At 47.3% G+C, this 22,910-nt stretch overlaps 1 protein-coding gene across 1 annotated transcript; it reads left to right on the top strand.

Annotated features, from left to right (window-relative positions):
* The first annotated feature begins 5,736 nt into the window (after positions 1 to 5,736).
* Cfap90 (cilia and flagella associated protein 90) lies at positions 5,737 to 22,076 on the top strand. Its single transcript, XM_059276199.1, has 3 exons — positions 5,737 to 6,067; positions 19,596 to 19,712; positions 21,592 to 22,076. Exons 1-3 carry the CDS (start codon positions 5,861 to 5,863, stop codon positions 21,769 to 21,771), a joined length of 504 nt encoding a protein of 167 aa, XP_059132182.1. The 5' UTR covers positions 5,737 to 5,860; the 3' UTR covers positions 21,772 to 22,076.
* Positions 22,077 to 22,910: the final 834 nt, after the last annotated feature.

Raw genomic sequence — 22,910 nt, 5'->3', positions numbered from 1 at the left:
GGTGGAAACTCTTGCCACCATGTTGGACGCCATTTGTTGCTAGAGTTTTCCTGCCTGGCCCACAGTCAGGGCAAATCTCTCTCACCTGTCAGTCCCACAGCCGCTCAGACCCGACCAAGTAAACACAGAGACTTATATTGGTTACAAACTGTATGGCCGTGACAGGCTTCTTGCTAACTGTTCTTACAGCTTCAATTAATCCATTTCCATAAATCTATACCTTGCCACATGGCTCGTGGCTTACCGGCATCTTCACATGCTGTTTGTCATCGTGGCGGCTGGCAGTGTCTCTCTGACTCAGCCTTCCACTTCCTAGCTTTATTCTCCTCCTTGCCCCGCCTATACTTCCTGCCTAGCCAATGGCCAATCAGTGTTTTATTGATTAATCAGAAACACATTTGCCATACATCCCACAGCAAGAAACAATATCTCTTAGTAACCCCACTGTGATTATGGAAAATTTTGAGTATCTATAAGAGATGAAACAATTGTATAATGGATCCATGAGTCCTTTATTCTGCATGAGAAATTACCATAATTTTCCAGTCATGTTCATCTATTTTCTTTTTTTATTGGAGTGCTTCTAGAAAAACCAAGCTATTAAATCATTTTGCCCTAAATATTTCAGTGCACATTTATGACCATTTTTCTAACCATTCAGCCACTATCTCAACTAACAAAGTTACTAATTACTTTCTACAGTCACACACCAGGACAATGTCGTAGTTCTGGTGCTGTCTCTCTGCTTTCTTGAGCTTGAATCAGGATGCGAAGTCCTCATATTGTTTATGGCTATGAAGCACTTCAGTCTTCGGTAACTACAGCTACCCTTCCTCCACTTGGCTTCCAGAACATTAATTTATTGGAGAAATTAACCAGATACCCTATAGAATGGCCAAAATTGTTGATTTCCTGTCATCTAACTTGTCGCTATGTCTGCTATAATTCCCACTGAGCTGAAAGTGACACCCAGAGTTTAAGGCCAGTTTCAGTCAGTTCTCACCTCTTTCTCCCTCTCTCTCCCTCTCTCCCTCCCTCCCTCCCTCTCCCTCCTCTCCCTTCTCCCCCTCCCTCTCTTCCTCTCCCCCCTCTCCCTCTCTCCTTCTCTCCCTAATGGTTTTAGCCTACGTTGATTGTGGCTTAAACCTATTACTTGACTAGCTGTTGCCAAGAAATATTTTTTTAAAAGTTTCCTAATTCCATCATTCCTCTTGATTACCTTATATTTGTCTATAAAGCAAAAAGACATTTGATGCTTAAGGTTACTGTAGGGACTTGATCAGTTCAGTGAGTCAGCCTACTGTAAAAGCCAGAGACACTCATGCTTTCTACACCACTGACAATAAATCCAGGACAAGAAATCCAAAGAGGTAGAAGCTTGTTCAGCCTCACCGTGGACCCTGGCCCATGTCCTGATTTACCTAAGATGGTTTTGGTGGACAATGGCCTTCTTCTCACTCATTTGGCTCTCATTTTTCCACGGCCTTGGCACAGATTTAGAGACCAGTGTGGACATGTGATTGTGCCTGGATACTTGACTTCCTGATGCTCTTTAAATTTACAGGGAAACACAGCTGGGCAGCCCACCCCAACCCCCCCAGCCACAAGCCTGAGTGCATATCGGTCCATCCCTTAGGACCGCCAGGAAACAGACCAAATGCGGAGGCATGCTTACGCCAATTAACTTTAAGATATGTTAGATGCTGTAAATTAGAGTCCAGTTATATTGGGCAACTTAAATGAGTTTATGTTGCTATTTTAAAACAATAATTATCTGTGCCCAGTTATGTAGCTTCCCCCTCTTGGTTTTGTCATCAATCTAATGAGCTAGATGGGTTTTCCTAGCCTTAGTGAGGGTGTACAAGAATTCAGTATAAATATAGAATGCATGCCACTCATGATGTGCTGAAGGTGCAGCTAATGTGACCGGACAGCAGTCTCCTCTCATTTCTCCTTCCCTGCCTTGGGTTAGCAGAAAGGCTTCTAACCAAGTCTCTCAAGAGAAACAGCACAGGCTTTCCACTGCTGTGTGGGCCCCATCCCCTGACCTCCCTTGACCGACCTGTTTCCCAAAATTCATGGAGCCTCTGAAATACTGGCTCACACCTCTCTTTGGAGACATGCAGACAGCAGGATCCCGTGCACACGGCACTTAAGTGCCGTGCACACAGCCATTCCTCTGCAGTTTCTATATAGGTCAGAGCAGTGTAGAAGGAGGTACAGGATGACAGCCCTGAGCAAGACAGGTAAGTGAAACGAGATACAAGTTGGGGCTCTGAGAGGGACGTCCATGGTGTTGGATCCTGTAACACTGAGATTAGCATTTGAAGTGCAGGCTGATCTGATGCCTGTGTATTCACAAATATCCACTTTGTCTCTATTCTAGTAACTTTCCTTTAGAGGAGGGTTTTCATGCCCCACCTCACCCCACTTCCTGGCATGGGGCTTTGCAAGTTAAGATGTGAGGGACTTAAACACATAGACACATGGAACTTGTTTGCTTTTCCTTGAATTCCATTCAGGTACCTGGAATACACAATGGGGTCACACATACATTATTTTTTTTTAAGGAATTAAAACTTCAATAGTTGAAAGTTCTGTTTGTCTTGCTGCTGTTCTGTCCACCTCTCACAGCCTCCCTTGCATCCTCAGCCTCATATTGGATTCAAGGGCTGGTTCATTCTCATGGAAAGATGGGAGCAGGTACAACAATTGTCTATGCTGACCACATGCAACCTCTGAGGTGGCTCTCTGGGCATGACCAGGCTCCACGTGCTTGCAGTGGTCATGTGGTCTGATTGGCCTGCATTTCAAATGCCAATCTCAGTGTTATGGGATGTGCAATTTCCAGATCCCAGACCAACATCCGGGTTTGATATGGCCTCTCCCACTTCTCAGTCCTCCTGACCACACACTCCTGCTCCCGGGAATTACCTCCCAAATAATTCCTGAGCATATGATCTCAGGTTAGATTCCTTTTAGAGGAAACTCAAGCTAAATCAACAATTTTTATCTGTCATTAAATACTTGCTGAGTATCTACTGAGCCATCCAAGATTAAAAAAAATAAAAAGATGTGAGTAGCCTTGCCCTAATGAGCTTTCAGTCTAGTAAAAATCACAAAATCGTTGCTTGGTCAACTTTGGCCAGAGTTCTGAATCTTCTCCCATTGTTTAGCAATTTCTTGTGGGTTCAAACATTCCACTCTGGAGAGGTCTCTTTAAGACATGGAAGTTCTAGGTTGAAATATTCCCACCAGGAAAGTAGGGAAAATGCTCATGAGCTCAGGGAGTAAACAACTCACAAGTCTCACAACGTTCCTGAAACTAACGAGATATACAGGGCATCTCCCCAAAGTTATGGGAGCAGTAGAAAGAGGGAAGAAAAAAGTAAGCTGAGCTGCCTGGAGAAGGCTCTCTACCTGTGGAGATGTCTAAATCATATGGAGATCTCCAGAGTTTGAGCTGCCTGGAGAAGGCTCTCTAACCTGTGGAGATGTCTAAATCATATGGAGATCTCCAGAGTTTGAGCTGCCTGGAGAAGGCTCTCTACCTGTGGAGATGTCTAAATCATATGGAGATCTCCAGAGTTTGAGCTTTTGTGAGTTGTCACATGTGTTGGGGTGGACTTTTTTTGGTGATGTCTTTAGTTGTGTCTGCTTCTGTAGGTAACCCATTTGTGTATACTCCTGTAAGTAACCCCAATAAACTCAGTTATTCCCCATGTTGTGCTTTGATGTCCTTGTCACTTTTGTCCACAGTTGAGGTGAGTAGTAGTCTTCTGTCTTACATGTCATCTTCTCAGACCATCTGTGCACTTTCCTACCACAATTTAGATTTAGCAAAAGAACCCAAAGTCAGTGTAGCAAGAACACAAAGTCAGTGTAGCAAGAACCCAAAGTCAGTGTCGCAAGAACCCACACCCTTCGTCCCATCCTTTCACACTAGATCCGCATCCTCCATAATCCTCCAGGGGATACCTGATCTCTGGTTTGTATTCAGCAAGTATTCTGCTACATCAGTTTAGCCAGATTTCCCCCATGCCTCACATTTCCTCTCTGTAGATTCCTATCCACATCATCAACCTTGCTCCTTGGTTCCAAGGTCTCACTTGCCCAGGTAGACTGTATCTGGAGTTGAGACTGACTTTAATCTCAGGCTGAAAGAGCCCAGAGCAGTGGTCCCTATATCTCCAGTCATAGCCCTGAATAAAACCTCCTTCCTGTGCATGATAGGTCCCCTCTGTTGCTGTGATAAAAATACTCCAAACAAGGCAATTTAGGAGAGGAAAGGTTTTATTCAGTCTACACTTCCAGGCCACAGTCCACCCCTGAGGGAATTCAGGGTAGGAGCTCAAAGTAGAAATCATAGAGGGATGCTGCTTGCTGGCTGGCTTGTAGATTCATGCTTAGCTATAAGAAGAAATACAGTCCGGGGCTACCTTCCCAGGAAATGGTGCACATACAATAGGCTGGATCTGCCTGCATCCATTAACAATCAAGATGATCCCCTACAGACATGGCAGTAGGCCAATTGGATGGGGTAATCCTTCAACTGGGATTACTGTCTCAGGTAACTCCAGGCTATGTGGCACTAACAGTTAAAGCTAACTAGACTGTGTTTAACTAAAGTGTTATTGGTAAAGTTTTACTAATAAAATGTCACCAACTAAAACTGCAGCTAGCAGAGTTACCTTTGAATGGTTTTGAATAGAATTTTTATAAAGGAATTATTTCAGTCTGGGCTATGCTGAAGCTGAGCTCTCATTATAATTGGTATCAGCCACTTCCACCTTCCCAGGTGTGTGTACCCTGTCATTTTTACAAGGCTTGCAAAATCTCATGGACCCCAGCTAGCCCCTCTCGCTCTGTTTTTGGAAAGGTGGGAAAGGTTGAGAGCAGATTACAGAGGTTTTTTTTGTTTTGTTTTGTTTTGTTAATATTTTCATGGGGCGGGGACAGAAATATCAGGCATGCTTTCATGTCTGCTCATGGGAGAAGGGAGATGGCCCCCTTTTCTTCACATATCTCCAAGCTCCAGGGAGACGTCCACCCCGATAAGTGGTTCCCAGCAAGACTAAGGCCCTGGAGACTTGGGCTATTGGTGGGAAAGGTCCTGGCCTTTTTTCTGACTCATGTTTCACTCAGGCCAGGGAGGAAAGGAGGAAGTGGGATTCCTGCAGCTGAGGAGGGAGAGGGATCAGAGCTGCCTTCAATCCTAAGGACATTCATTCTCCTCTGCTCCTGTGACTCGCCCAGCAAACATTTGAAACGCAGCTACCACCGCATGTTGAGACGCACGTATGCCGCCTCGCACTCCTCTGCGCCTTTAACCTTTCCATTATGCGAGTTACACCTATGGCCCTCGGGTTTCTCCTGGAGCGTGCTGTCCTGAACTTCTGCATCTTTGTCTTCTGATTTCTCATCTTTGTCTTCTGATTTCTCCAGGCTGTAAGCTCCCCGGGACCCAGGGCTGTTTGTTTCAGGGCTGTACCGTCAGATTCCGAGGCATTTAGTAGCTTTCTGTCGTGATCTGCAAAGCTAAGAAGTGCCGGGAGACTTAGTACAAACTGCGCGGGGAAAACAGATGGAACGAGCGGAATGGGTGTGGTTCCTTAGGTTGCTGCTACCTGGAAAGCCACACACAACCGCTGGTAGGTCTCTCCCAGGGTGTGGCAGGAAGGACCTGGAAGGAGGTGGCAAGGAACGCAACCTCCGTCACTTAGCAGATGCTGAGGCCAAGACTCAGTTGCCAGGCAACGGCTGAGCGCAGACGCCTGGAGGGACGCAGAAACCCCACAAGCTGATGCTTGAGGCCCGGGTTCCCTAGGCAGAGGGACCGGCCAAGACTGAGTAGCGGGGAATGGACCCCGGTCACGTGAAAGAAAAGGAGGAAGAGGAGGAAGAGAAGGAGGGAGTAGGGGAGGGAGAGGAGGAGGAGGACATCACCGCCTCCATGCTGCGGGCCAAGCCCCGATGTCTGCCCATCTCAGCGGTACCAGCTTTCAGCTACATCCCGCCGCGGCGCCAGGACCCCAAGGAGCACAGCTACTTTCAGCGAGAGAGCCAGGTGAGCGAGTCCCCGCGGAAAGAGGGGAGGGACGGGGCCCTCACTACCAGGGAGGGCCAGGAAGGGCAAGGGGAAGTGATGGAGGCGGGGCTTCAGGGCTGGGGAGAGGCCTGGGGCGGGGCCACATCACCGGAGTGGTTCAGATAGTGATGGGACAGGGCTTCAGGGATAGGACTGAGCCCTTAGGATGGTGCCAGGGGCAACCTGCCAAGGGTCGGGGACAAGGTACATGGCAAGTGGCGTCAGAGATGGTGTGACTGCAGGTCAGAGTGTGGTTCCAAGGACAAACTGTATTGAGCTGCAGGGTCCAGAGGAGTTGTGTAGGAGATTGGTGTGCGCAACACTGTGCAGTGCATGGAAGCGTCCTGACCTACAGCTGTTACAGGGGCTGGTTCAGGGCTTTACGTAAGTTTGATCGTTGCTAGGGCTGAATACCAGAGTCCTGGGCAGGGCCCCACGTGACTGCTTATGAAGGGCTGGAATGTGATATGCTGACACTGGAGGGCCAGGCATGGTTAGCAGGCAAGAGAGAGACCTTTGGCTGAGGGACAACGACCCCAAGAATAGGGACACCACAACCTGTAGGCCTGCCTCTCAGGAAGTGAGGGTGGGCAGGGTGAGCCTGATCCAAGTGAATTGTGTAGTGAAAATAAGCCTTAGCCCCAGGTCAGATGCCCATGAGGTCCAGGGTGTGGGAAACATCTGACCTCTAAAAGGCAGAAACAATAAGGAGAGTGTCTTAGTTAGGGTTACTGCTGCTGTGATGAAACACCATGACCAAAAGCAAGTTGGGGAGGAAGGGGCTTATTTGGCTTACATTTCCACATCACTGTTCATCATCAAAGAAAGTCAGGACAGGAACTCCGACAGGGCGGGAACCTGGAGGCAGGAACCTGGAGGCAGGAGCTGATGCAGAGGCCATGGAGGAGTGCTGCTCAGTGGCTTGCTCATCATGCCCTGTTCATTCTGCTTTCTTGTAGAACCCAGGACCACTAGCCCAGGGATAGCCCCACCCACAAGGGACTGGGCCCTCCCCCATCAATCACTAATTAAGAAAATGCCCTACAGGCTTGCCTACAGCCCCACCTTGTGGAGGTACTTTTTTTTTTTTTGGTTTTTCGAGACAGGGTTTCTCTGTGTAGCTTTGCGCCTTTCCTGGAACTCGCTTTGGAGACCAGGCTGGCCTTGAACTCACAGAGATCCGCCTGGCTCTGCCTCCTGAGTGCTGGGATTAAAGGCGTGCGCCACCATCGCCCGTGGAGGTACTTTTATAAATTGAGGATCCCTCTTCTCAAATGACTTTAGTTTGCTTCAAGTTGAAGTTAAGCTAGCCAGCACAAAGAGCGTGAGCAGTGAGTGCAGAGAGAGCTGGGTTGGGAGCTGCGGTCAGATTCTGGCTTACTAACACTGGGCACTTGCTGGTGCTGGACGTGACTCTGTGGTCCGAGGCAGCCGCTGTGCTCTGTCCACCAGGACTAATACAGAAGAAGCAAATTTAGGCTCCATGGGGTCATTTGTTCCTACTTTTCACTATTGTGACTAAATATCACCAGTGCATCCTGCTGAGGATGCCTGATTCAGGAAGACATTGCAGAAAAGAGACATTAAATGTGGATGCTCGGCCCCAAGAAGTACCTGATCATCCATGGTGGTTTTTTTTTTTTGTTGTTGTTTTGTTTTTGTTTTTTTTTTTTTTTTGCTGTGGCACTGTATGAGTTGCCCAGAAGAGGGATGTGGATTAATCAAGTGCCTGGGATGAAGGAGGCCATTTATTCCTTCATAGTGTCTAAGGTGTTCCCACATGATGTATTCTTCCTATCCTCACACTGGCAATCCCAGAGCTCAAGTGAATCCTCTTCCTTCCCAACAGGCCAGCACACATGGAGTGTCAGGCATACATCATGTAGCTCAGGCACCCCAGCAACAGGAATCATTCTTGGTGTAGGCAACTTTAGTGTTCGGACTCTGAAAATTCCTGGTATAGAGTCCTGATTCCAATACTACAGAATGCAAACTGATCCAGAGGCATAATTCTAAAGTGGCAATCAAACTGAGGTGACCTGTGGGGGTAGCCCCTAACTCAATGTACCTGAACAGGGAAGCTTGCAGAGACAGGCATGCATAGAAGGAAAAAGATGCAAAAATGTAGAACGAAGGCTTCTGAGGAAGGGATATGAAGAATGCAGCCAGGAGCATAGTTTTCCCTAATAGTTCTCTGTAGGAACAACCTGAGAACTACTGATTCCATGCTGTTGGCTGCCAGCACCAAGAGACAACGTACGGTTGTTGTTTAAGCCTCTTCGTCTGTGGGACTATTCTAGCAGTTCTAGCACACCAAGTTAGCAACCATAAGCCCCAGCCCACTCCCAGAAGGGTCTCTTATCTAACAACAGCACGTCTGTTTATGGTTGAGCAATGTGGAAAGACAGAAGGAACAAGGTGTGTGTGTGTGTGTGTTTGTGTGTGTGTGTGTGTGTGTGTGTGTGTGTGTGTGTGTGTGTGTGGTGGGGCTTCTGTCATCAGATCTGTCTACCCAAGCCTTGGAAATGTGCTGGGAATTTTAGAAGGGATTGGGGTGTAGAGCCATAGTTTCTAACCTCACTGCTGCCATGGACCCCATTCTTCTTTCTGTGTCCAATATCCTTAAACTGGTTGGCCAGGCATCGAGGTGCATGTTTGTTTCCAGAACTTATGAGTCTGAGGCAGGAGGATTGAGAATTCAAGGCCAATTTGGGCTACATCATAAGACCCTGTCTACAAAACTAACCAAATATATAAATAAACTCTTATCTGTAAATAAGTTCACATATTGAATGAGCGTTACATAAGTGTGGATAGCCAATTTTATAATTAAACCTGTGTTGGGGCACAGAATGTGACAAATAGCCACGAAGTCTGTGCTGACATAATGAAAACTTTCATAACACATCATCTTGAGGGGTTCTGTGAAATACTATCCTGGTGTCTCCAAAGAACTGGGATTTAAAAAGTTAGCAGATGGGAGCAAGATAAATATGCATCAAAGACAGAGCCTACCTTGCAGGATGATGGAACTAAAGATTCTGGGTACATGAATATGAAACTATTTATTGACCACTGTTTCATTATCTGCAATAAATAAGCAATGTTCAGCTAGATAACATTCTGAACACTAGAGAATTATTTTCCCAGCTCCGGCTGAACCACTAACCCAATACTGAACAGTTTAGACTTACGCCAAAGGGACTGTTAGGAAGGCAGTTAGGTATCACATGATTAGAGGGCGTTGGTGCTGGACCCATCTCTCACAACAGCTTCTACATCTGGAACTGCAGGACTCTGACGTCTGCTGGGAGGATTGGGAGGGACACGTGTTGAAGCTCTGAGAAGAGACATTACATCCTCAGCCTGCCTGGAAGGCCATTGACAGATGATTATCTAAGCCTGATTCCAGAAGTCCTAAAGGTTATATAATTACTACAAAGCAGGCGACTTTTCTGATGAAAACCCAGAACACACCCCACCCCCACCCCTAAGCCAAATTGAATAGGCTGCCAACCATTTTGGACAGAAAGGCCTCTGGGAAAGGTGTTTGTTCCAGAGCCTTCGGAAAGTGCAGACCAGGGCAATGTTCTCTAGCCCCCATCCACTCTCCCTCCCCGAGAGTGTGTTCTCCTCTCTCCTGTCTGTCTCCCATTCTGCACACCGTGTGTCTTGTCTGAATTATTTCAGTGGAAGTCACAAAGACCAGACATCTGCCGGGAGACCAGAGCAAGGTTCCTGAGACAGAATGAGTTGGGGCAAAGAAAAATTATGCAAGCCAATAACTGCAGATGTAAAATTTTGTCCCCCCACTTACGCTAGTGGGTCCTAACTGGCAGGTCATCTGGTCACATGGACTACATTTCCCATGAGCACTCTCAGCTCTTCAGTACTCAGGTTTCAACTGTGCATTAAAAGAGTGGTTCCCCAGAGGACCCTTCAAATCCCCACTTAAGCCTTGCTTAGCTTATTAAACCAGGACCTGTCTGGCTCCCTTGTCTGGGTGGGGAGTAGCTGGTAGTGGCAAAATCTTGTCTTTAAGGAATTTTGTGCATAAGTAGTCGCATATATGTGATGGTGCAGATGTGAAATCTGACACAGCTGTTTGTGAGTCACTGCCTGGGTAACGACCAGAGAATCAACCATAGAATTTGAAAGTTTACGCTTCAGGTACATTTTGAACTGAACCTGAATGCTTCCTTGGGTTGGTTAGAATGGAATCTGGGGAATATGGGCATGGTTTTGTTTCCATGGACATTTAAGAACAAAAGCTACTTATATAGATATCTTATGTATACACACATGGACAAAAATCGTGGCAGGTTCTTTCTTGTACTAGTTAAAAATAAGTTCTGGCTGAGTGATGGCTAGAAAACTTCTCAACACTGAGGAAAAGCTGTTCTCCAGGGAAAATGAAATAAGCTGGGATGCCAGGTACTCTGCCTGATAAGGGACAGCTCCAGAAAGCTCTCCTTTATGGAAAGGCAGGGTGCCTTTTGTTACAAAACAGAAACACGTCCCAGCAACTGTTAATACTTTCAAAACCCACTTATCAAGCCAGAGTTCCATTAGAATGTGGCTGTGCTTTTCACACTAGCAATTCAAAAACTAAGGTATCTCACACACGCACACGCAAAGCTGGAAACAGGCCCTTACCAGACACTAACTTTGGGCATCCCAGGCTCACCCCGTCTCCCGCCACAATGATCTACCTCATGTCCATCTTCTTACATTTCCTCCACCGCCCAACAGAGACATCATCTAGGGACCTAGCTTGCAGCACATGAGCTTTGGGGGACATTTAAGATCAAAACCACAGGAATTAACTAAAAATTAAAAAAAAAACATAACTGGATCAGAAGTCCTGCACAGAAATATTGCCTCCATGTTTTATTCAGCTTTGTGCTCTGGCTCAAGATACAAGCCCTCCATGTCATTCCAGCCATCTCTGAGATAAGCAGATGCAACTGCATAGAGCTCATGTAAGAACTGAAGTAACTGGGGCCGAGAAGACAGTCCAGTTGCAAAAGAGCTAGTTGCATAAGTGTAAGGAACCTTGTTTCATCATCCATATGTGCTCTGCTGCTCTGCTTGTGATCCCAGTCTTCATGCTGGAATGATAGAGACAGTAAGATCTCAGAGGTCACTGGCCAGCCGCTCTAGCAGAATCAGAGAGCTCCAGGTTCAGTGACAGACCCTGCTTCATGAAAAAAAAAAAAAAAATGAGGTGGAGAGCGATTGAGGAAGATACTGTATACCAACTTCTGGACTACACACACACACACACACACACACACACACACACACACACACACACACACACACACACACGAGATGCCACAAGCCCCGTGTAAATACAGCCATTGTTCTTTCGCTGTAGTTACTAATGATTAGCTTCTTTCCACTAACTGCCCATTCCCAGCAGCCAATCTCTTACACACCTGACCCTTCTCACTGTTGGAGATTAATTCAGAGGACCACAGTAAAGATGAACATCCATCCATTGCCCCTGATCTTTTAACGCATGCACCCCAGGGAGCCCACCACACTCACACTTTGCAGGATGCAAAGTTATTTAAAGCTCTGGTAATGCCCCTGAATAGGATGACAAATTTGTCCTCTCAAGCTACCATCTAAAATGTGACCAGCTCTGGTACTGCTCCCTAGGGGGCTCTAGCAGCCTGTGTTTCCCTAAGACATACGGTGGTTCCAGAGGCAGCAAAGCAGATTCAATGGCATTTTTAAATTACTTTTTTCTTCTTCTGTTGTGCACAGCACTTCTGCCCCTGAAATGGAAAAACCGAGCTGGAAGAGAATGCCCTTTTATGCAGGTTTTGATTAAATCCCTCAAAGTCTAACAGTTACATTAAAAAGAAATCGCCTAAGTGGCTTGAGAATGTGTTTTCCAGCGTGCTAGGGTGGACTGTAGCTGTTTTGAGAAAAGCTGTGTTCCACAGGCCCCACTCTGGCTTTGCTGGGATTAGTGGGAATCCCTTCTGCATGTGCAGAATCTCAGACGTGGAGGCAAGGGCTGATGGTGTCCTTATGTGCCATGAGCTCTCCCTCCCTGACTGTGGAATGTCCTTGGTCTAGGGTAGTAAGACCTTCCTGTGTATGAAAGCTCACGCAGTCTGTCCAGAGCTGCAAAGCAGAGAGTCCCAAGGACCCCAGTCAATATCCAGTCCACATAGGTGTCCTCCCTGGTCCCTCAATGTATGGTGCCCTGTCACTTCATACATCGGTCATATTTGACCATCCGTGTTTGAGCACTCTTAAGCGGCTGAGGAGGAAGGAGAAGCATTCTGTGGCCAGTGTCCCTGGTAGGATCTAAGGGTCTTGTCTTGGCTGTCCAATGGACTCTTACACTCCAGCCCTGCTAGGAGGATGCAGGGTGCCCCTCTGCATGCCCACTCCCTCTCCCTCTCGACACTCCTGTTTTCCTTTGCCCCTGTTCTCATCAAGCCCACTCAATATTCCACTTGCTTATCTTACTGTCGTGTTTCCCCTAGTGAATTATCAGCCGGCCCGTGGCAGGGATTAATTTCTGTCATGCTATCTCCTAACCAATCAAAACAGGGATTGGCTTAGCCTGGAACTCCATAAACACCCGCTGCATAGATGGATAAAGGAGGGATGAATACACGAAATGCGAAGTTTTAAAAACAAAGGCCTAGGCCACCTTTTTTGAAGAAGATGCACTTAGCAAACCAGGGGTTTCTGTTTGCAGTGTGTGTGGCTTAGGACTTCACCCATGCTGTGATTGGTGTGGATCACAGATGCCTCTCGCCTGTGCTAGCTGCGAGTCTGTTGTGCAGTGACCTGTCCCCGGGAACAGCAAGTCCCAGAGTGTAGGGCAGAATGTCTTCCTCAAAGGCAGGCTGGATCTGCTAGAGGGAGGGGTCCAGCTCCCCTTGGGAACTCAGCAGTGAGAGGGAAATGAAGGAAGGAGGAGGTGAGTACGTCTTTCTACACGGAGAATGTTCCTACCAATGGCAACACCGCCTACAAACCGATGTGGCCTGTCTCTTTGCCATGTGCCTCTATGTGCAGAGATATGGGTCTGATGATGTGTCCACACACAGAGGATCACACAAATATGTACATGTTTTTCAGTTCTCTCGTTTGTATGTAAGCAGGGAGTACACGCCTCTGTATGTGTATGCATATGGAGGCCGGAGGACAGCTGTGGATATTGACAGGGTCTCTCGTTGATCTGGAGATTGCCAAGGAAGCTAGAGTGGCTGGCCAGTGAACCCCAAGGGCCTGCCTGTCTCCATCTTCCAACTCTAAATCATAAGGGTGAGCCACTGCATCTGGCTTGTTTTAGTTTTAGATTTTTTTTTAATGTGGGGTCTGGGTATTCCACTCAGGTCCTCAAGCCTATAAGGAGAGCATTTCTGTTACTAAACCTCCTCCTTCTTCTCCTTTCTCCCACTCCCCCACTCCCATTCTTTTCCTTTTTCTATTTCTTTATTCAAGACAGGATTTGATAATGTCATCCAAGCTGGCCTGGGACTCTCTAAGTAGATGAGGGTGAATCCAAACCTGTGATGAAAGTGTCTCTGCTTCAGGTATTGTAGGCATGTGCTACTGTACCCAGCTCAGCTTGCTCTGGTCATGCAGCGGCGTCTGCTGACGTTTTTATTCCATAGTTTGATGAGGTAATATTAAACCAGCTTTCTCATACTCTAGTAAGACCCCAAGTTTCTCAACATGCCACAAGTGATTAATGAAGAAAGTAAGTTTTTTTTTTTGTGTCTTTTGTTTATTTGTGTGTTTTTAAAAACTTTTTGGTGGGGGAAGAGTGAAAATTAAAAGTAAACAGTTTATTTAGCTCAAACTTTCGAGGACTAAAATTATCAGTGGCAGACCTTGGTCTGCGCCAAGTCTCGGCCATTTGGCTGTACTATTGCGGGGCCTGGGTGCCAGTGGAACACGTGACAGGGTGAGTAGTCACACCTGCAGCCAGGAGGCAGATACCTGCATCCTCCCAATCCCTTCAAAGCTGTGCTTTCAGTGACCTAAGGATCCCCCTGATGGGTCCTGGCTCTTAAATGTGCGTCCCCATCTTACATTACTGCCATTCTGGGGACCAAGTTCCAACACATGAACTTTTAGGGATCACAAAGCATAGTCTAGCCACAGCAGAAGTTTGAATAATTGCAAGCAGATGACACAAGAAAACAACCGAGTTTTCAGCCTCTGGGGATCATCCCTACCTGCCATGTTGTGAACTTCTGGATGCCTAGCCAGTGAGGAGCTAGTATCAGTGGAGAGGGGACGCAGCTGGTGCTGCAGTTACCCGGTCTCCCGTGGTGATGTGGCAGAACCCATGGAGTCCAAGCACTCCTCCAGTGTGAGACAGACGTGAGTCAGCCAGGAGGAATTCTGCTGACTTCAGTTCAAGGGGAAAATATTCTCAGATTATCTGAGAAGTTGTAAAAATTGTCAAAGCTTATGATCCCAATGTGCCCGGAGAGGGAACAGGATCTTGTCTGCAGGCAAGCCACAGAGAGCAGTTAAGCAGTCCTTCAAAGGTTCTGACTCCTGTTTCTTGACAAGCTGCAGCCCTCTAAACTACAGGCTTGCACGCTGTGAAAATTCTCTTAGTTCAGCATACTGCCTGACTCCCACGGAGATGCTCTGGGTTTATCAGAAGTCAAAGGGGGCCTTGGGGATTTTCAGTTTTGAAAATAGGTCGTATGTTTGTGGGCAAGTGGAGGTCTGAGTGCTATGGCTTTGAAGAGAGGAATAGCAGCCATTCCCAGGTGATTGCCACTTGAGTCAGCATGGGCCAGGATGTGCTTCGGCAGCCCAGACGCTTCGTCCGGGGCAGAGTTTGTTCTTTCTAGCTCACGAGACTCATAACAAGCATCATTTCTGAACTCTGCACTTGGTTGGCTGCCCTCAGATGGCCGCAGCGGGAACGTTTTCTTTTTATGTGTATGGGTCTTTTGTTTGCATGTATGTCTGTGCATGCCTCGTGCCCACAGAGGCAGTAGTGCAGGGCACGCTCAGAGTCAGGAGTGTGCACACATGTGTTTCCTTGGTCTCTGCCTCACTCAGTATAGAGCTACCAGACTGCCCTGATAACCCCACCTAATGTCAATCATCTCGGAAGGTCCCACCTCCTGCACTGTATTCAGATCAAGCCCCAGCCCTTAATATCTAGCGATGGTTATCAGATCTCCATAGCTGGACACATTTCCAAACTGCAGAGGGAGCAGACCTAATGCATGACAGGTGAAAGACATAAGGGCCCAGTGCACAGATGACATCCACACACAACCTGCCTGGAGACTACTCAGCATCAGGAGTTGGGGGCACAGGGGGTAAACTGAGGGCAGGGCATCAGACACCACACGCAACACACTGTGGGACCACGTTTAAGCAATGGTCAAAGCACAAGCAGACAAAGGCAGCACTAGAGCCGAGGCAGAGACAGGGGCGATGCTGAGGGTGATTTTAATTGTGCAGCACCAAGTCTGTGCTGTGATAGAATCTCAATCCCAATTGGTTTTTATTAAAATCATTTTGCTTCAAGCCACAAAAGAACGCAAGAACAAAAGATGGAAGATCAGTAATGGAAGACACACTTTGGTTTTGCTTAGGCGCTGGGGATGGATAAGGGCTTCGCTCAGTGAGGCTGCCCGTCTGCCAGTATTTTTCCCTTTTTATTCCTATTATTCAATGATAGAAAAATTCATTTATTCCTCTGGAATGTTATGAATATGCAGCACACACACACAACAGGTGGCACTATCTGTGATTCTCATCAGTCCATGCCCAGAAACAGTGACGTTCCTAATCCAGATCAAGATGTCCTAGGCGCTTGCAACACCCTGGAATTGGGGGGCAGCATAGGCTCTCAGCTGCTCCCCCTTCCAGAGTTTTAGACCACCTCATTAAAATGAAAAGCAATAGACTATTTTTCTCTTTTTCCTGTGAGGTTGCATATCCAGTAGCTTCCTGTGGTGTGGAGCATTTGGGGAACAGTGGTTACACCTCTTTTTCTTCTTGAATCTGTTCTTCTGCCTTTAGGTCTTCTGAGATCAGCTCAGGGCTCCAGCAGAACCCACTTCACTCAGGAGGGTTGGCCTGATTGAGAGCATGGGAGAAGTACAGCCTGGGCAGATGCCAGCAATTTATTTCCTTACTCCTGGCACTCCCCCTCTTCCCATGCAGGTTCCCCTTACCTGAGCAGGCTAGTTAGCCAGTGTGAGCACTGTTGGGCGTGGGATGGGGAACACCACTCACTTCCACTTTCATATATGGTTCTCAGGGTGCAGAAGGGAACTACTTGGTCACAAGAGTGATCATGTTGTGAAGTGTGGCTGATCTCCTCCAAGCCTACAGACAGCACGGAGTTAGCCAGGGCTTCCAGAGAGGCAGCAGAAAACCGAGAGTATACCGGCAGTCTAACTACCACCCAATTAAGTCATCACAAGAGCCGGCTCAGCAGTTAGAAGTGCTTGCTGCTCTTCCAAGGGACCTGAATTCAGTTTCTGCCACTCCCGTTCGGTGGTTCACAGCTGCCTAGAACTCCAACTCAAGGGGATCCAATGCCCTCGAGTGGCCTCTGCAGCTACCTTCATGTACATGGGTATACCTACGCAGCTGTGCACACATACACACAAATAAAAATAAAAAGTGTAAAAATGTTCTTGTGTGTGTGTGTTGGACCAGCACGGTGTGATGGGCTCTCAGGTTACTATTCTTGTCTTGCTGCAAGCCTGGCTTCGGCTCGACCAATAGCTCTGTGCATGGATGTGGATAATTCTCCCTTGAAGAAGGGCAGGCCCGGCCTGGGGAGAATTTACACCCACCATCCCTGTAGAGAGGGTACCATGCTTGGACTTCCTCTGTGCTGCCGAAGGGCCCTTGCTTTTCTCTCAGAAAGCTCTGCTTGGCCTGTGAGGGCTGGCAGCCCACCAGCTTCTGCAGCAACAGATCTTCACTGGGTGTTCAAGACACTGAGATTTCCCTGTCATGCCTTAAAATGGGTTTTTAAAGAAACTTAGATTTATTTGATAAGCAAAAGTCTAATTTTACAGAGTCAAAGTGATTGATGTTTTCTTTGTGACATTTTCCTTATTGCTTTTCTGTGTAGGAGGCCCCTTATGGGTTTTCTTTTTCTCTTATTTTCCTATTTCATCTAGAATTTACTTTTGTCTACAGCATGATGTGAAGACACAAGGAACTAGCCAATTTTACAGCACTCAGTGCCGATAATTTACCCATTCTCCATTGAGTTAGTTTTTAAAACACCTTCCTCTAGACCATGTGTTACCTTCAGGAGACACAACACCCAGGCCAGTTGGAGTAAACACAGGAACGACCAGCAGTGGTACAGACAGAAGGCACAGCCCCTAGTGGCAGACATGGACTGTCTGAGTTTGGTCAAGCTGGGACCCTCCCAGGGGGTGAGAGCTCCCTGCATAGCACACTGCTGGTAAAATTCTTACACATCTGGAACAGAGATTCTTAAAAACCACGTTGTCTCCCTCACTGGTAGTCACAGCAGGGCTCCACCGGGTGTGAGCTGCCTCCGGGATCTACTTGGTGTGTGGGCCACGAGTGCCCTGATTGCTGGGAGCCTGCTAGTCATTCCCATCACCGCCAGTACCTCTGGTTCCTGCGCTGTCAGCAGGGCCACCGTGTATCCCAGGCCACTCAATGTGTGCGTGCGTCCTTTCTTTCCACTGCTCAGTTTGTCTCTGTCCCACAGAGGAAATCATTCTAGCATCATTATCAGGAACAAACACACACCTAAACCAAACCATCTCAGGATAAGTAAGACAGCTGGTGCGCAATTCACACCCCACAGAGAAGCCAAGTCGGGTTTTGTCTTGGAATCAGGAATCAGGGCATCTAGAGCAACAAACCCAAGCATGACGTGTGAGACGAAGATTAAACACATAACACATGATTTATTTAGTTTACTAGATACCACACAAGCAGATTGACTAAGAAAAAGTCTGAAGAGGAAAGTCAGAGATATATAGAGAATAGTTGTATTAACAGGTCATCTTCCAGAACATCTAAGCTGTGTGCATGCACATCTATCTATCTGTCTGTCTGTCTATCATCTATTTCTCTCTCTCTCTCTCTCTCTCTCTCTCTCTCTCTCTCTCTCTATATATATATATATATATATATATATATATATACATATATATATATCTACCTACCTATCTAATGCATGTTTATGTTATATATGTAGACATTATATATATTCATGGGTATCAATTACCAAATGCTATAGCTATCCATGGAATTTAAGAAAAAATATTTTTTGTCTCTCAAGAGGGTGGGATTACATATAGACAGTTTGGCCATTGGCCAGCAGCTTGAAGTATAACTCCTGCTTGGTCATGTTGTCACGGCATCCAGTTACTGATGATTTTTCATAGCAGAATAAGTTGTATTAGATACTTTGAGAAATAAAAAAGAAATGAAGGCAAACACATACATGAGAACACACATACATACACGCACTCACACATACACATGCACACACACACACATACACACACACATACACGCACACACACACACATACACACACACATACACACACACATACACACATACACACACACACACACACACACACACACACACACACACACACACACCCCTCCTTAGTCAGATAGAGGAGATTTACTCTGGTCTGAATATTTTCGTCCCTTGTAAGAAACCTAGCCATCAGACAATCAGACTTGTGGTCAGTCGGTGTGTCTCTGGGGATCAGGCCTCGAGGGTGGGGTCCTCATGAATGAGAGGCCGGAGTGAGCCTCCAGGCTTTCTCCCTTGGGATAATGCAGAGAGAAGGTGCCATGTGTGAAGCAGAAAGCTGCCCTCCCCAGGTGGGAATCTGACCACGCCTTGAACTTCCAGCCTCTAAACTGAGAAACACGTTTCGTTCATGAACCGCTTGGTCCTCATTATTTCTGCACAGCAGCCTTGGAGGAGAAGCACCAGTGAGCCCAGGAGAGATGCCGTGGAACGCCTGCACCCAGACTCGGTCCTCACAGCACTGCTTTTTTTTTAAAATTATTAATTATAAAAGCTGAGCCAATAGCATAGGCTTGTTATTAACTAGCTCTTACAACTTTAACCCATTTTAATCAATCTACATGTTGCCACATGACTCATGACATTTACCTGTCCTCCTGCATGTCTTGGTCCTTCTCCATCTGACTGGTGACTCCGCCTTTCTTCTTCCCAGAGTTATCTCTGTCTGACTTTCCTGCCTATACCTCCTCCTGCCTAGCCATTGGCCATTTAGCTCTTTATTCAACTGGTGAGAGCAACACATCTTCACAGACAACACTGCTCTGGCCGGAGGGGTCTGAGCTCCTCTCCAGCCACAGCCGGGTCTGCTGTGTGTGTGGACCCTCCTCAGTGAGCACTCCAGTCCCCACTGAGTGTAGGTTTCAGTGCGGGATCAAATACCTGTGGCTCATCCTTCAAGCACACCCATGACCGCCTCTGTTATTCCCAGACAGGGATCATCTCCCTCTACGACTGTGTTTTTAAGAGGAGACTAGATTATAACCAGCAATTACATCGAGATGACAGAGAACACGCCAAGAGCCTGGGGCTTCACGTTAATGATGAGGTAAGAGATGTTAATGATGTTAGTAGACCATCAAAACTGTGCACATGTGTAATTGTCCATGCATTTACGTGTACACACATACAGTGTGAATATATGTGCATGGATACATACATATTTATATGTGTGTATATGCATTTACATGTATATTGGGTACACACTTGTATATCTATGTGACCCTGTGCATGTGTATGTATTGAACACATGAATATATATGTGTATGTGCATGCCTGTGCACGCATTTTCATCCACATTTATCTGTATGCATGTGAGAACGTGCAGATATCTATGCATATACACACGTATGTTGTATATGTACATGCACATGTATAAACATGTGTGCTTATATGTTTATCTTTGCATGTATATATGGGCTTATGCATGTATATGTGACCATATGTAAATATTTGATAATGTGTTCCATTGCTTTATGTAGTGTTATTTGTGTGGTTTGCATCTATTTTATCATGCTGAGAAGTTAAGATCCTTCTGTTCTGCGATGTCAGTTTTGCATTATTTTTTCTGATTGGTTCTAGGCAACTGAACAATGTGGGAAGAATAAAGTTAGGAGGTGCTTTCAACAGACAAGAGTCCTTGCTTGCTTACACACTGAGCCCTGTTACCTCCACTTAGATACACTGGTCTTTGTCTTCCCCAAGTCCCCTCCCTGTGGGACGCAGCTTTGCTGGGATCTCTCCAGTGTTCTCCAAAGGGAGGAATTTTCTGGAATCGGCTGCAAAGGGAGGTAACTGGCTGAAGTGGCTCCTGTCAGGGTCACAGCAAGAGGACAGGTGCTGGGGTGCCCCCTCCCCTCCGGGCTGGGCCCGTACTGGTCTGTGTCAGACACTCCTGACTTTTGACATGATCCCCCGTTCTGCAGGAGGGTGGGTGGCAGCTTTTTCAAGGTCGGGGGCTGAGTACACACAGACTGTTAGACCGCACATCACACGGACATCACAGCACACAAGCTTTGGGTGAGATTGCTATTGAGTCCCTGGGTTCTCTCCTGTGGCTGTTATTCAGATCGCCAAGTCTGGAGATGTGGTACAGCGGCTGAGTGCTTACTTTGTGTGTGTGAGGCCAGTGGTTCCGGCCGCCAGCATGCCACTCTTTACTCTCTCTTGAGCTGGAGTTAAGTGATCAAGGCACCACGGAATCACTTTTTCAAGGACATACTCATGTCAGATGCACTCTGAGTTAGTATTGAAGTTCCTATTTTCTGATGACAAGAAGGTGGCTCAGATGACCTATTGTTTGGCGCTCTCCTCTCTACTATGAACCATAAAGGGACCAAGAAACACACTCCTGTCCTCTTATAGCAGAATTCTGGCAAAGAAACAACTGGTTCCACATTGATGGGCAACATGCACAGAAAACCCTTTAAATTGTGGGGATAGTGAAAGGGATGAGGAGGTTCTGGGGAGCAGAGTGGTCGGGAAAGACTCCCAGTGAGGCCCAGAGACTTGGGTGGTTGGAGATCTCTGGCAGCAAAATGACCAAGCACATGGTTAAGTGGGAGGAAGAAAGCCTGGAAGCTCAAAGCTGCTGCGGCTCCTGCTCCATGTGCTGGGGTAAAGAGGGACTGGCAGCGGGGTGGGCTGGGAGAGGGCAGGGGAGGGGACAGAAGGAGGAAAAACAGCACCCAAAGGAAGTCAGGCCACAAGGGGTGCCTAGTTCAGGGGCTTCCTGTCTCCTCTGACGAGCGGGATGACAGCAGAGGGTCTGGGGTCCCTGGCTCTGCTGCTGCAGGTGGGCAGGAGTCGCCGCCGCTGAGACGCCACCTGGGCGGAATGCAGCAGCAAGGATGGGCCACTGTGCTGACGTACAGTGGGCACAAAGGTCTCTGCGCTCAGGGCGGTGACTGCGTATTTCATCTTCCCAGGAACAGGAAAGGTCCGTGCCAGTGCTGATGTCCTCTGTCTACGGGAAACGCATCAACCAGCCCATCGAGCCGCTCAACAGAGGCTACGGCCGTGTGAACCACGTGCAGAACGACTTCTACAGGAAGAACGACATCCCCAGCATCAAGGTGCCTGGCTTCGGGCACATCACTCCAGCCTGAAGCGGTCTGGCGGTTTGCAGGGCACTTGGAGGTGCGCTGCCGGCAAGCGAGGCCGTATAGGAAGGGCGCACCCTCCACTCTCACTCTCACGGTCATGTCAACCGTAGCTGTAGGCATGCACTTGGACCACAGGGGGATAAGCACATGCACTTCTAAGGTAGCTTTGGCTCAGGACTCAGCCAAGCACTTTTCTTCATGCTCAAAAGCTCCAGTGTGAGAGTTTTCAATGGATTTATTTAAAATGACACCAACTGGTTCGTTCTGAGAACCCGAATAAAAGCAAAGCTTGCCTCCCTGTGGTAGCAGCCGGGTCTGTTTCGTGTGCTGGCTTGGGGAGGGGTTGACAGGAGCATCATCTGGGTCCTCCTCCTTCACATAGGAAAACCTCCCTGCCCACAACACAAACAACCCTTCTGTGTTTCTCTGAGAGGAGATGTAAGAAAATGGACCTTGACACGACAGAACTCTAGACAGGACATTTTGTTTTCTCGAGGTCACAGATAAATTGAATTTTGCACAACTGATTACTGAGTGGGTGGCACAGCCACACCTCCAGGGAGAAGCTGTCACAGGCGCAGGGCACAGGGGGGACTCGCGTCGGACAGACTTAGCGAAGAGTCTGCCTGCTGCTGCATTTTCTATTTGGTCGGTTATTGTATCTGTAAGTGAAATTTCCCAACTCAGCCAAGTTTTCTCACGAATCGGAGCACTACCAGAGTGGAGGCATGTGCAGTGTGCACAGTCCCGAGCCCTGGAGCGGTACATACCTATGCTATTGTTACCGATGCTGAGGACTGAACCCAGGGCCTGCACTGTGCCACTGAGACTCATCTCCAGCCCATGGTTTTCATTTTGGATAGTTTCCTCCTTTGGAAGCAGCTGATTGTTAACCCATGTCGGAAGTGTTTATTTTACAAGAGAATTTGACATGCACTAAGATATATTTTTAATGAATGGATCTTTTGGAAGAGATCATCTCTCATCTAACCATGATTGAATTTCCCACAGTTGAGCATTAGTGGGCAGGTGATCTAATTAATTTTGGTACTCAGTCGCTAATTTCATTGTTTTGAATTTGCAAGGTGATTTCTCCAAGGACATATGATCCTGGATTGCTGGCAATTTTAAGGCTGGGTAAC

The sequence above is a fragment of the Peromyscus eremicus genome, chromosome 11 (assembly GCF_949786415.1).
Source record: "Peromyscus eremicus chromosome 11, PerEre_H2_v1, whole genome shotgun sequence".
In the NCBI taxonomy this organism is placed as follows: domain Eukaryota; kingdom Metazoa; phylum Chordata; class Mammalia; order Rodentia; family Cricetidae; genus Peromyscus; species Peromyscus eremicus.
This window is presented reverse-complemented; position numbering and strand designations above follow the sequence as displayed.

What these genes read in the sequence shown, in the direction of transcription:
- Cfap90 (XM_059276199.1), top strand. Translation starts at nt 5,861, where the DNA reads ATGGACCCCGGTCACGTGAAAGAAAAGGAGGAAGAGGAGGAAGAGAAG. An exon ending in ACTTTCAGCGAGAGAGCCAG is followed by an intron (nt 6,068 to 19,595) that starts GTGAGCGAGTCC and finishes TGTTATTCCCAG; the next exon opens with ACAGGGATCATCTCCCTCTA. An exon ending in GGCTTCACGTTAATGATGAG is followed by an intron (nt 19,713 to 21,591) that starts GTAAGAGATGTT and finishes TCATCTTCCCAG; the next exon opens with GAACAGGAAAGGTCCGTGCC.